The 14786-nt window shown below is 37.3% G+C and overlaps 1 protein-coding gene across 2 annotated transcripts in view; it reads left to right on the top strand.

The window, feature by feature from the left end:
• RAPGEF2 (Rap guanine nucleotide exchange factor (GEF) 2) overlaps positions 1 to 14786 on the top strand; it is a 234476-nt gene that overhangs the window by 204566 nt on the left and 15124 nt on the right. For both annotated transcript variants that reach the window (XM_006867928.1, XM_006867927.1), the window contains 7 exons: positions 5809 to 5966; positions 6570 to 6810; positions 9208 to 9591; positions 11206 to 11417; positions 11509 to 11632; positions 12264 to 12287; positions 13573 to 13796. In XM_006867928.1, coding sequence (XP_006867990.1) covers positions 5809 to 5966; positions 6570 to 6810; positions 9208 to 9591; positions 11206 to 11417; positions 11509 to 11632; positions 12264 to 12287; positions 13573 to 13796 — 1367 coding nt within the window. The remainder of the gene's footprint in view (positions 1 to 5808; positions 5967 to 6569; positions 6811 to 9207; positions 9592 to 11205; positions 11418 to 11508; positions 11633 to 12263; positions 12288 to 13572; positions 13797 to 14786) is intronic.

The following is a 14786-nucleotide window of genomic DNA, read 5'->3' on the forward strand; positions in this document are numbered from 1 at the left end:
AACAAAATGAAATAACCTACAGATTGAGAGAACATTTTCAGGAACCATGTGTCATATAAATGCCTCATACCCAAGGTATATATAAAACTTCTACAACTTAAAAACAATACGGCAAACCAATTCATAGCAACCTCAAAGGACAGAGTCAGTTGCCCCGTAGGGCAGTTTCCAAGGCTATAAATCATCTTGCACTCAGCTCACTGTTATATTAAAGACCCAATTGCACCAATTCCAATTTACCTAAAAACTCAACTTAAACACACAATGTTGGGAATAGATTTCGCTTATAATCCTAGAACTTCCTGTATATAGAAGCCAAAGATTTTTAAGGACCACTAGACATGGTTGTTATTGTTGTTAAGTGGGGTTGAGTCCATTCTGGCCCATAGCAACCCTGTACAGAGTTTCTGAGGAGCAGCTGGTGAGCTTGAGCTACCGGCCTTGCGCTTCAAACCGACTGTGCAGTCCAGTACATCAACCAACAACAGGACACCAAGACATGGTTGGAAGGGGGAAAAAGAAGTGTTTTTGAGTGATAAAATGTTTTGAATGAGGATCATAATAATGGTGGCACAACATGAAAACTGTAATTAATGTCAGTGAATTGTGAATGTGGAAGTTGTGTTGCTGGTAGATACCTTGGTATATATTTTTTCACAATGGAAAATATGGCTATCTTCTTAGGAAAATTATTGAAATAATATTTAACTGTGTAATCTGACTGAAATGAAAAAAATAACAAGGGGCTCATTGGTGTTAAACTGTCTTAAAATGAGTATAAATTTGTTGATTTTTTTTTAAGTGCCGTCGAGTTGGTTGTAACTCATGGTAACCCTGTGTAGGGTTTCCAAGGAGTTGACTGGTGAGCTTGAACTGCCAAGCTTGTGGTTCAAACCAACCGTGCAGTCCAGCGCATTAACCCACAGCACCACACCAATATTCTAGGTGTAAATTCATATGATGGACAGTTTTGTTAGATTTTTGCTATCAAAACGTTATCAGTATTACAGAAACCAATATAAAAGTTTTATATATGAAAGAAGTCAGTTCCAACCCATAGCAACTCCATGTATAGAAAGCTGTGTGACTTGTGTTTTGAAGCACCTCTGAGTGAGTTTGAACCTTTCAGCTAATATTGAGCACTTATTTGTTTGTATCACCAGCTGCCTACTTTCTTAGATATCAGCATGTATTTACTAAAATAATTTTTATACTAAGTTATTAAAGTATTAAAACTGATAAATCTAAACTTAATGTACTGGTTTCACAGTTACTAAAAGAGTAAGTGTAGAAATCAGGGAATAACTTGTATGTCATGAGATCCTATTGGAAAATGTACACACATGCAAGTTGAGTACTATTCATTGAGTTAGTAACTTGTTTCTGAACATAGTTGTTATTTAGCACTGTCCAGCCAGTTACAACTCATAGAGACGCTGTATACTGTTTCTGAGAATGCCTGGTGGGTTTCAGCTGCAGATCTTGCAGTTGGCAGTCCATTGCTTACCCTACAAGCATCTCACCAGAATTCTGCTGAACACTACTAGATAAAATGTATCATATATTGACAACCTACAATATACTCAGTTGTTGGTGGTGTGTGCCGTGGAGTCGACTCATAGTGACCCTGTAACAGGGTTTCTGAGGCTGTAAATCTTTACGGGAGCAGAAAGCCTCATCTTTCTCCCACAGAACAGCTGGTAGTTTCGAACTGCTGACCCTGAGGTTCACAGCCCGATTCATAACCACTACGCTACCAGAGCTCCTTCAATATATACTCAGTAACTGTGTATAATTTTGTCCTGTGTGTATTTAGAAAGATAAAGAGGAAGATAAACATGAAAATAATTAGATGTGTTGATTTTAAAGCATCTTAGGATTCCTGATGTGGCACTGTAGGACAGGGACCAGACCACAAGTTTGGAGGTTCACACTCACCAGTTGGTCCTTGAAAATCCTATACAGGATCACTAGTAGTGGGAACTGATTTGAATGCACTTAACAACAGCTACAAGGAAACATCTTAAATAATTTGCATTTGAGGAAATAACCTGAGCAGCAAAGGATAAAATACATAGATGTTACCTCATAAAAATTAAATACATTTTTACTTCAAAGGACTTTATCAACTAACTAAAAAAACAACTTAAAGATTTAGAGAAAATTTTTCAGAAATAATATATCGGATTATTGTTGTTAAGTGTCGTTGAGTAGAGTTTGACCCATAGCAACCCTGTATAGGAGCAGCTGGTGAGCTTGAACCACCGGCCTTGCAGTTCAAACGGCTTTGCAGTCTGGCACGTTAACCCACAGCACCATATCAGGTAAAAGCATAATATTCCGACTCATAGGGACCCTGTATAGGGTTTCTGAGGCTGCCAATCTTTGCAGGAGTAGAAAGCCGCATCTTTCTCCCTCAGAGAGTGGCTGCTTGGCTCAAACCACCGACCTTGTGCTTTGCAGTCCAATGCCTATCTTCCAGACCAACTGCACTCCCTCTTTAGAGTAAGAACTCTTACGTATCCTTTATAAATGTAGAAATTGAAGCTCAGAAAGCTGAAGTTTGTTTTGTGCCCAGTGTCACAATTGGAAACATTAAATGCTGGAATTCTAACCTAATCTGGCACTAAAACCTTTAGCCACACCTACCTCCCCCACCCAAGTGCCCTGAAATATAACCTGTTGTGGTCAGATGGCCTGGATAACCAATCAGCAAGGAACTTAATAACTGAGGAAACATAGGTATGAATTTATAGGGATATAATGGCCAGTTTTGTGTTTATTTATTCTCAAACATTATTAGTATTACATGAATTTAGATGCTGGCTAATGTTAAACTGGTAGCATAGGGACAGTAGAGTGCTTTATGAAAGAAGTGAAAAGATAGGGCAAGAGCATTTTTTGAATTCAGATTTAGGTGTCTGGTAAGTAGAAAGAGAAAGAGGGACTAAGTAAACAGGCGATCACATGCCAATAAAGACCAAAAAAACAAACCATTTTCAGTAACAATGAGAGAGTTGGAGAGATAAAACAATAGAAGGGTATGCTCAGAGAAGGACATTTTTATATTGTATCTTGAATATGATGTATTTTTAGTGAGTATTTATGTTTTGTGGATAACAAACAATTGAGAAATCAGGAAACAGAGTAGAGATTGGGCCTCCTATTAAAGTGTTAAAATGTTGCCAAGGAACATTTCTTAGGAAGGAAGCTCTTTTGGGGTGTGTCTGGAGTATATTAATAATTTTAACCATTTTTCTTAAGTCCACATTAATTGTTTTCTCATGGGTTAATGCACTGGACCACAAAGTTGGTTTGATCTGAAAGGCTGGTGGTTCAAGCTCACCAACTACTCCTTGGAAACCCTATTACAGGGTTACTGTGGTTCGGAACTGACTCCATGGCACTATACAATATCATAACATATTGAATCTAATAGTTTTGGCAATAAAGACTGATTTATATGGTTGAAATTTGAAATTCCATTGATAATGTGATATTTCTGAAGGTTTTTGGAAAACATCAATATTGTTAGTCTTTTATATGCATCTATATCTACATGTGCTTTATAGAAATGTACTTAATTTTAGTTTTTATCTTTGTTTTTAAAGAAATCTCTGATGTTTAGTTGTTTACCTTCCTGTTTCTTCCCAAAATAAAGAGAAATTATGCTGCTAGATTTGTTTTTAGCACAGCTAATAGTAGATATTAAAGGAGCTCTGGTAGCGTAGTGGTTATGAAACAGGCTGCAAACCGCAAGGTCAGCAGTTCGAAACTACCAGCTGTTCCGTGGGAGAAAAATGAGGCTTTCTGCTCCCGTAAAGATTTACAGCCTTGGAAACCCTGTACAGGGTCGCTATGAGTCAGAACTGACTCCACAGCACAAAACAACAATAGTAGATGTTATGGTCAAGCCCTCATGCCTTAAAGCCTAATAAGTACTAAATGTCATCATTGTTGTTTATAATGACTTGGTTTAGATCCTAACCTTAGTATTTTTTTCCCTCTTATTTCAAAACATTTGTAGAAGCCAGTCAGAACTACAACCATTTGATTATGATCTAGTCATTTGGTGTGTATACTTACTGTTTTAGTTTGTTGCTCTATTTGAAGTTGTTGCTTCAAATCAACAGAATTTTTATGTATTATTAAAGCATTTTTAAAGAGCTGTTTATAGTAGCATGGTTTTTTTATAAATGAAAATGAGTTTATAGCTATCAATAAGTATAATTTCTTTAGGAACTTAAATTAATAAATATTTGAATAGAGGAGAAAAAGTAAAAGTGAGTCATTAGATTTTGAATGCCTCTTCTTTGATGCTAGAAATGTCGCCATGCACTGCTGCTTTTATGGTCTGTATAATAAGAAACAATGTTGTCAGGGTTTCCTTTTATTTGATTTCACCGTGATCTCTCTCTTCCTCTTTCTTCCTGAAACGTTGGAGAATGCAATCAGGACAGTTTGGATCATTTTTTTCCCCCCCTATTCATTTTTTTTTTCATTTCTTAGTTCTTCAAGGTCAGATTATAAAGCTTTTTATTATTCCGCTATGAAATCTCTTGGTAGAGTGAGATTAAATAGATTTTTTAATGTACTTTTTAAACCATTTCCATAAATTACTGGGCTTTATATTTTCTGAAATACATTTCTATACAAAGAAACTGTTAATATTTGTTATGGCTTCCCTAGTTAAAAAGGCAGGTTTTAGAGAAGCATTAATTATTCTCTACATTTTGTTGTTGTTATGTTGTTAAATGCCATCCAGTAGGTTCCTATTCATAGCAACCCTGTATAGGGTTTCCAAGGAGCGACTGGTGGGTTTGAGCTGCCGACTTTGTGGTTAGCAGTCCAGTGCTTCGCCTACAGTGCCACACCAAAATGGCTGGTTTTAAGTGCCATCAAGTTGACTCCAATTCATAGCAACCCTATACAGAGTTTCAGATGCTTTAAATCTTCCCCTGGAGCAGAAATCCTCATCTTTCTCCTGTGGAGCTGCTGGCAGGTTAGAACAGCAGAGTTTCTGGGTCACAGTTCAGTGCTTATGTGGAGCCACTGTGCTCTCACTATACACTTTATTGTTGTTAAGTGCTGTCAAAGTGTTTCTGACTCATAAACCTTGTGTAAGCTTTTTGAGGAGCATCTGGTGGGGTTGAACAAACCCGACTTTGTGGTTTGCAGTTCAGTGCTGATCCTACAGCAAGAGTCCACTGTACATTTTATTGTTGTTGTTAAGTGCCATTGAGTCAGTTCTGACCCATAGCGACCCTGTATAGGGTTTCCAAGGAGCTACTGGTGAGATTGAACCGCCAACCTTCTACTTCATGCCAACTTTGTGGTCCAGCACATTAACCCACAGTGCCTCATGTGGTAAGATTAGTTCAGTTAGATAGTTAAGCAATAGTTTCTAAATTAAGCTAGTTATCTAAATCCTTGCCTTGCCGCTGCTATTTTTCAACCAAATTTATTAATGATACTTATCCATCAACTGCAAATTTTATAGAATATGGTTTGTTTATGAGCCCTGGTGGTGCCATGACTAAAGTATTAGGCTGCTAACTGAAAAGGTCAGAGAGTTAAGCCACTCTGAGGGAGAAAAATGTTGCACTCTGCTTCCATTAAAAACTTAACAGTCTTGGAAACTCGTGGGACAGTTCTGTGTCATATAGCTTTGTTGTGAGTCTGAATTTACTCCAAGGCAGTGGGTGTGGTTTTTTGAGTTTGAATTAATTTATGGCCTTCATCTGTCCTATTTTGATGGCCTGTAACTATTTTAACTAATTAAAATTTTCTGTTTTTCTTCTTGTTCAGTGATATTGGAATTGGCCAGTCTCAAGATGACAGCATAGTAGGATTAAGGCAGACGAAGCACATCCCCACTGCATTGCCTGTCAGTGGAACCTTGTCATCCAGTAATCCTGATTTGTTACAGTCACATCATCGCATTTTAGATTTTAGTACTACTCCTGGTGAGCACCCCTACTGCTTCTGTTTCTCTCGTTTTCCTGTCGTAACCTTTTTCCTTCTCACAAAAAGGTAATGTGATATATGTGCTTTTTGTTTGTTAGGTGTTCAGTCAGGGTAGACCTTAAATATCAACCAGTCAAAACCAGCTCTTTTTTGTATTCTGTATAATATTTTGATATGGTCAATTTCTCTGAGCTTGTGTTTTTCTATCATAGAATGAAGATGACACATACCATGCATGTATTATTGTCATGTCAATAAAAATAGTAAGAGACACAGATCAACTCAATGGGCTTTTTAATATAATAAAGATTAACTTTGAAGTTTTTATCCCTTTGCTACTAACATGACAATCTTCTGTGTTCCTGTAGTGTGTGGGTACATTTGCATTTTATCTATGAATCATTCAGTTATCTAGAAGGGGCCATTGTATTCTTGCAGCAGATCAGCATACTGATTGAATCTTTGAGGAAGAGCGGGCTAGAATAAAGGAGAGGTGAACGTTTAGCATCATCTTTGCTAAGGTTTTCTTCAGTTTATTCGGCTTATTGCCTTAACATATATTCAAGTTGTTTCAACTTCTGTATGGATTTTTCTTCCCTCAGACTTGCCGGATCAAGTCCTAAGAGTTTTTAAGGCTGACCAGCAAAGCCGATACATCATGATCAGTAAGGACACCACAGCAAAGGAAGTGGTCATTCAGGCTATCAGAGAGTTTGCTGTTACTGCTACCCCAGATCAATATTCGCTCTGTGAGGTATCTGTCACTCCTGAGGGAGTAATCAAACAAAGAAGACTTCCAGATCAGCTTTCCAAACTTGCTGATAGAATACAACTGAGTGGAAGGTATCTAATATGTGTGCTATTGAATTTCTTTACCCTCTCTTCAAACCCACATCTTAGTGTAAGGGATGAATACTTTGGAAGGGTTTTAAAAATGAGTAACTACCTTGCAGATTTTAAAAAAGTTAAAAGGTGTTTTTCCATCACCAAGGACTGCTACATCAAAATAAATGCACACAGTAGATGGCTGGCCTTGAAACAAGAGCTTGTTGAAAACAAAGGGCACTGTGTCCTGAGCATTGATACTGACACACCTATGTGCAAATTCCAACTTCTCACAGTTGCTCTTAAGAACAATAGTATATAACCCTTCTGTAAAGGTAGGGATTACATTATGATACTCTCATCTCCTTGGATATGGGCATTCAGAAACACATTTTTCTAATAAAATTCAAGTATCATTATCTTCTACCTACCTAATTTTTCCAAGAATTTCATTCATTTAGCCAGAAACATGTTTGACAGTGTGGTTGGTTAATGCCGCCTATTGTTCATTATACTGTAGAAACCACTTCTTAACTTTGGAACCAGACTTTACTTGCTACAGAACTTGCTTTATGCCACTTATTTGTACATTATATTATAAAAATCACTTCTAATCTCTGGAACCAAACTTTAATTTCTACATCTTTGGTTCCTTTACTATATAAGTGCTTTTGAGAAACCATTGAACCTAATTGTGTCACACTCTTGAGTCATATTTCTCTTGTTGTTGTTAAATACTTTTGATTCCATTCTGACTCATGTTGTTGTTAAGTGCCGTTGAGTCAGTTCCGACCCATAGCGACCCTGTACAGGGTTTCCGAGGGTGTAAATCTTTACGGGAGTAGAAAGCCTTATCTTTCTCCCGCGGAACAGCTGGTAGTTTCGAACCGCTGACCTTAAGGTTCGCAGCCCGAGTTGTAACCACTACGCTACCAGAGCTCCTTATTCTGACTCATAGAGACCCTGTATTGTCCTAGGAGCAACTGGTGGTTTTTGAACCACTGACCTTGAGATTAGAAGTCCAGTGCTTATTGTACAGAACCAAACCAGAACTAGTGTTAGATCCCCAATCATAGATAAGTGAAATTTGAAAGGTAGTTTTGTCTCATGATTAGATTCCTATACTGACTGAAAATTAATAGTGATAATAAATCACTCTTTTCTCCCTTTTGATTTTTCCTACATATAGAGTGCTTCATTGTACTTTCTTATGTCAAATATCTAAAGCACGTTTTAATGCATTTAAAAACTTCAGTGTGCTTGCTAACTATGACTTTCGTACATTTCTTCATTTTTACTATTTTTCCAACACCAGCGCTAACACACAATTTCACTTTATATCATGGAATTATGGTGGGGTTCCAATGAGCTATAGACTCATTATTTGAATTCATTATTCAAGAAACTATAAATTGATGTATGGTATGGGCTGCATGAGTAATCATACTGAGAAGATTAAATATATGAATGCCAGTAGTCCTTGGTATTTGTTTTCCTGTCTTAAATGTTTGCCTTCAAGAAATACACAAAAGGCAAGTTTGACAGTACCACCACTGGGCTAGTTCTCTTTCTTCCTTTATAGAATTTGTTAGGGACAGTATCTGTCTACAAAAAAGGATACTGTAAACAGCTGAAGGTTATTTTTAACAAGTTACTTTAAAAATTACCAGATCGGAATTGTTTTGCCTGTATTGGCAATATTGTTGTTGTTGTTAAGTGCCGTCGAGTCAGTTCCAACCCATAGCAACCCATATAGGGTTTCTGAGGAGCAGCTGGTAAGCTTGATCCGCTGACCTTGCAGTTCAAACAGCTTTGCAGTCTGGCGCATTAACCCACAGTGCCACACCAGGACTCCTATTGGCAATATTAACTAGTCATTAATCAGTGAGAGACTCTGCTTCTGCATTTAACAGATAATAAGTAATACATGCTCCACTCAGTTTGTAGACTTATGTTGTATTTGAATAAATAAGTCAACTTAAATTGGCCCGAATTAAACCCATCAGCTGTCACTAGTTTACTCTTCAATTTGGGAAATTAGAATGCTAGACTGTGTCTGATCTTTCCCTGTTCTTCTCTAGCTTCTATTCGCTTAAACTTAAAACACAGCTGCTTTCTGTCTTTTTTAACAAAAAATCAAATAATCTAGAGAGATGGGAAGGAAAAGAGGAAGAATAATTAACTATTATCAAAAGTGAAATGCCGTGTGATGTTGTTAGCTTCCATCAGTGGCTTCTGGGTACCTGGTGTCTGAAACAGCAACTGTGCATTCTCTCTCCCTGGATTGCAAAGAATTTCCCATCAGTCAATTCAATGTACTCTTAAATTTTGTATGAAAAGTATACATTTTTTCAAGGAATATTAGGAGACTACTGCTTAGGCTTTAAATCTAACATGTTTGTATGGTTTTCATAGGTATTATTTGAAAAACAACATGGAAACAGAAACACTTTGTTCAGATGAAGATGCTCAGGAGTTGTTGAGAGAGAGTCAAATTTCCCTACTGCAGCTCAGCACTGTTGAAGTTGCCACTCAGCTCTCTATGCGAAATTTTGAACTCTTCCGCAACATTGAACCTACTGAATACATAGATGATTTATTTAAACTCAAATCAAAGACCAGCTGCGCCAACCTGAAGAAATTTGAAGAAGTCATTAACCAGGAAACATTTTGGGTAGCTTCGGAAATTCTGAGAGAGACAAACCAGCTAAAGAGGATGAAGATCATTAAACATTTCATCAAGATAGCACTACACTGTAGGGAATGCAAGAATTTTAACTCAATGTTTGCAATCATCAGGTAAGAATGAGCAGAATTGCCTTAGGATTCACTTCAGTTCACAGATTAAAATCCATTCAGTAATACTATATATGATGTGTGAGCTTGGTGGTTTTTAATTGAATCATAATGAACCGTTCTGTTTCTTTGAATTCCAAATTTAAGCCTTGATTGTGGTTAATACGCAGAGCTGCAAAGTCATTTTGAACCGCAAGATCAGCGGTTCAAGCTTACCAGCCATTCCTTGGAAACCCTATACAGGGTCAAAACTGACTCAATGACACTTAACAACAACAACAAGAGCAATATATTCTAATTTGAGCCCACAAGATCTGTATCCACCATACTGGGTAAATTAATTGGAATTCTCTGCACCTCAGTGTATTTGTCTAGAAATAACAGTACTCCAAGGAATTGCCAAGAAAATTATGCAATATAGGTTGAGCTCCATTAGACAAATACAAAGCAGTTACCCAGTAAATGTTCATTTCTCCTCTCTTCTTCTTAGACTGAAGCTTAAACAAAATACAAATTGAAGCTATTAGTTAGGTGGTGATGGTTATTGTTAAGTTCCGACCCATAGTAACCCTGTAGAGGGTTTCTGAGGAGTGGCTGGTGAGCTTGAGCCACTGACTTGGCAGTTCAAACCAGTGTTTCAGTCCAGCACATTAACCCACAGTGGTACACCAGTTGTTGTTGTTAAGTACCGTGGAGTCGGTTCCAACTCATAGTGACCCTCTACAGAGTTTTCCAAGACTGCGAATCTTTACAGGAGTAGAAAGCCTCATCTTTCTCCCACGGAACAGCTGGTAGTTTCGAACTGCCAACCTTGAGGTTAGCAGCTCGATTCATAACCACTACACTACCAGAGCTCCTTAGTAATGGTTACATTAGTCTTATTTTTCTGTTTAGGAATTTGATCATATACTCACTACTATCATGGTTTTGTTTTATTTTGTTACAGGATTTTAGCCTAGTCTGTGTTATCACTGCCTGTTATGTGCCTAAGTGTGGTATACCAAGCTCTGTGTTACATGTGGAGAGAAAGCAACAAAACAAAACATCCCCTTAGAAGACTTACATTTCAGTGATTTTGTTTATATCAATCAGGAGAGTTTAAAGGCAAAAACAAATAAACAAACAAAACCCATAGCTTTGACCAGAGTGCTTTCGTCTTCTGTTCCCATTACCAGAATGATCATTAATAGTTCCTATCCTGATGTGGTGCTATAGGATAAGCACTCCAGTGATAGGTCGGTTTGAACTGCAAGGTCAATGGTTCAAACTCACCAACTGCTCCTTGGAAACCCTATAGAAGGTCGCTGTGGGTCAGGACTGACTCGATGGCATTTAGCAACAGCAACAAATCCTTCTGTAAATATGAATATATATACAAAGTAAACACACAGAATGTTGTTGTTAAGTGTTGGAGAGTCCATTCCGACTCATAGTGATCCTATATAGTTTCTGAGGAGCAGCTAGTGGGTGTGAACTTCTGACCTATTGGTTCCCAGTCCAGTGCTGATCCTGCTGCACCGTACCAGGAGTGTTGAGCGTTAATAACACAGTTTTACTTCCTGTATTTCATAAGGATGGATCGTTTCATTTTTTTGTAACTTATTTCTTTCCTCCCAGTGGCCTAAACCTGGCACCAGTGGCAAGACTGCGAACCACCTGGGAAAGACTTCCTAATAAATATGAAAAGCTGTTTCAAGATCTCCAAGATCTATTTGATCCTTCCAGAAATATGGCAAAGTATCGCAATGTTCTAAATAGTCAAAATTTACAACCTCCCATAATCCCTCTATTCCCAGTTATTAAGAAGGACCTCACCTTCCTTCATGAAGGTAAATATAAAGCAGAGGGTTTTAACCTTCATTTGTGAGAGCGTAGAATAAATGCAATTGTAATATCCTTTTAATTTTTTGCCAATTGCAGGCAATGACTCAAAAGTAGATGGGCTGGTCAATTTTGAGAAGTTGAGGATGATTGCAAAAGAAATTCGTCATGTTGGCCGAATGGCTTCAGTTAACATGGACCCTGCACTCATGTTCAGGACTCGGTGAGTCTGTCATTTGAGCAGCGCTTGTGGGATTAGGGATGGTAGAGTTAGAGATTGTTTATAAATTAGGAGAAACATCTGAGTTATATGGCATGACAGATACTTACTAGTACATGCTGAGAATCTCCACTGAACTGTAATGATTAGACATTTAGCATAAGATCTGTATCAGGTGTCATTTTGACTGGCAGTGAAAAAGCTGTGTCTTCAGATATTTGTAAATTGACATAAGGCACAATTATTTATCATTTCTTATTTTTCAGAACATGGAGTTTGAGAACTAAAGTTTATAACTTGGTTGTATGAATTAAAATGTGTAAATAAGCCAAGTAGTATAATCACACTGTTTACCATATTTAACTGCTAGTGTAGTCAAAAAAAAAAAGGATTGATTCCGTAGAGAGAGAAAAGGAGTTGGTTTTCTTTTAGAACAAAAAATTAAAACATAGTTTTCTTTTGAGCTAGAAAAATAATTCAGGTAAAATTGTGTGTGAGAGATGATTATGCAGTTTAATGTTTGTGGGCTTCTAGTACTGCTTATCCAAAAGTCTAGTCCTTTCTTTCTGAGCTTGTGATCTGTCTGTCTCTCTTTCTACACCCATGCTTCAATCTCCATGGCTCTCACTTACAGGAAGAAGAAGTGGAGGAGTTTGGGGTAAGTGGTAGTGAACTTGCCTACCCACACACAGTTCTTACTCTATTCATTGCATTGTTTTCTGATCTGCTATATTTTCTGATGCTTTGCATTTTTGCCATTTGTTTTGTTTTTTTTCTTAACCCTCTTGCTCTAGCAGAATTTCAGGTGACATGACAAACTGAGTTCATGTTTAATCGGTGGGGGCTTTTGCTTTTGAGGTCACGATCCATGAAAGCTGTGAAATGACTGGTGATTGTTCTGGGGAAATGTAGGGCAGACATATTTCTGAGTTTTCAGAAAGAAGGGTTTTAATGTAATTTGTGTTTTTAAAAATCAGAAAAGCCTGAAGTAGAGGTGGGGGACAAATATTAGAAGGGAAAATTGTGCAATTAAAATAGAATTGCACAGGTAAGACTTAAGAAGAAAAGTAAATACATAAAAAGGTGCCCCCAGGTGTTAAAACTAAAATGTTTTGCAGCTCAACTAACTACTATTTTCATTCTATAAATCAATCCTTTTTAAAAATAATTCTTAACAACTCATGTGCTAAATAGTTTCCATACATATGTTTACATTTGCATGACCGTTTTATTAACAGATTGACCATATTACTTAAAAACTCACCATATTCAGCCTAAAGAGTAAGAAAACAATTGTGAACATCATAGCTAATTTTATTTAAGTCCATGTAAAACATACTTTTCTTGAAGTAAATTTATTGTTGTAAATTGTAATGATTGTAGCTGTCTATTCTTACATGGGCTCTTATATATAAAATAGTTATTATTTGCTGCCTCCCATGAGAGAGCAGCCTTAAATGCCCTATAGACGTGAAAAGTGGAATTTCATAGTTAGAATAAAGCAGGTCCCAAGCATATGTTACACACCATCTCCTCATTTATCAACTATCTCCTTATCCAACATTTTACATTTACAACAAAAGTTAAAAAATTACCATTCAATTATTTTGCATACGTGTGAGAGAAGAGTAATGCTAAGGTTATGTGTCATCTTCACTGGGCCTTGATTCTCAGTGACATGGCAGTTATGTAGTGATGTAATCATCCTTCATTTTGTGGTCTAATTTGAGCATCCTGCATTTTCACATAACGACCTGGTCTTTGGAACCTAATCATGTTGATAAGTGAGACGTGGGTGTATGTATGTTTTGTTTTTAAATTTTTTTTATAACATCTTACTCACCTTTTGAACATAGAATATTTAAGTAACTCTGGGCATGTTTCATATATGTAATGTAATCCTATGCTAGAGTGAGCTGCATATATACCTTTTCATCTTCTAGGTCTCTCAGCCAGGGTAGTACAAATGCAACAGTGCTAGATGTTGCGCAGACAGGTGGTCATAAAAAGCGGGTGCGTCGTAGTTCCTTTCTCAATGCCAAAAAGCTTTATGAAGATGCCCAAATGGCACGAAAAGTAAAGCAGTACCTGTCCAACTTGGAGCTAGAAATGGATGAAGAAAGCCTTCAGACATTATCACTGCAATGTGAGCCAGCAACCAATACATGTGAGTTTTTTCTTAAAGTGGCTACAGACTCTGACTTTTGGAGTATAGATTTTCCCCTTTGTGCAGTAGTTTGGGGTGGTGACAAAACCGGGCTGAGCTCTGAGGGGAAAATAGTGACTCCTTAATAGTCCTGAGATGTACTTGTATTTCCCTAGCCACTATCGACTACCATGCAGCAATGTCCTAGGCTAGGCAATCAGTGATATACAGTGAACTCATTTAGGTTAGCTGTTGCTTTGGTTCCTCTTGAAGTAGCCAAGTGCAAGGAACAACGGACAGTGCAAGGCCCACAGGTGAGAAACCTGAACAGGTCTACCAGGTCAAAGAACACAGAACTGGATATGCTGGATACCTTTAGCCCAGACAACATGGAGCAGTAATTCTACTACATAGTAAAACATATCTTAACCTAATGTCTAGGTTCTCATTCTGTCTAAAGATCTTGGCAGGTTAGAAATGGGACCGTTTTCTTTATCAGCATCTGTACTTACAAGACAGAGGCATTTTCTATTTATAACAATTTTGAACCTTTCATGGAAAGGTTTAAAAGGTATCTTCTATCAAATTTAATGTTAGATAGTTGATTTGAGAGGATTCAGATGATTAAATTTACCTAGATCTCTATGAAAGCTCTTCTTGCTCTGGTGAGGAGATTCTTCTCAGAGCTTATCCTTAGGTTGGTGTGCATTCAAATCCTGCTTGTTCTTCTGACTAGAATGTGACCATAGACACATTGCTTCAGCTCTCTACTTGTTAGTTTCTTTGTAGGTAAAATGGCAGACGTAAACATACTGGGGTTGTTTTGAATATGAAGATAAATACATTTGATTATCTGATTATATTAGTTTGTCATCAGTCTGCCACTGAATTCTGTACACTTAGAACTCTTAAGCCATATTGGCTACTGTTTGTTAACATAATAATTTTTTACTCCATAGGAAATCAGTAGTAAAAATATTATAGTTAACACTTATTAAATAAAATCTTAGT

This window comes from Chrysochloris asiatica, unplaced genomic scaffold, assembly GCF_000296735.1.
Source record: "Chrysochloris asiatica unplaced genomic scaffold, ChrAsi1.0 scaffold00112, whole genome shotgun sequence".
In the NCBI taxonomy this organism is placed as follows: Eukaryota; Metazoa; Chordata; class Mammalia; order Afrosoricida; family Chrysochloridae; genus Chrysochloris; species Chrysochloris asiatica.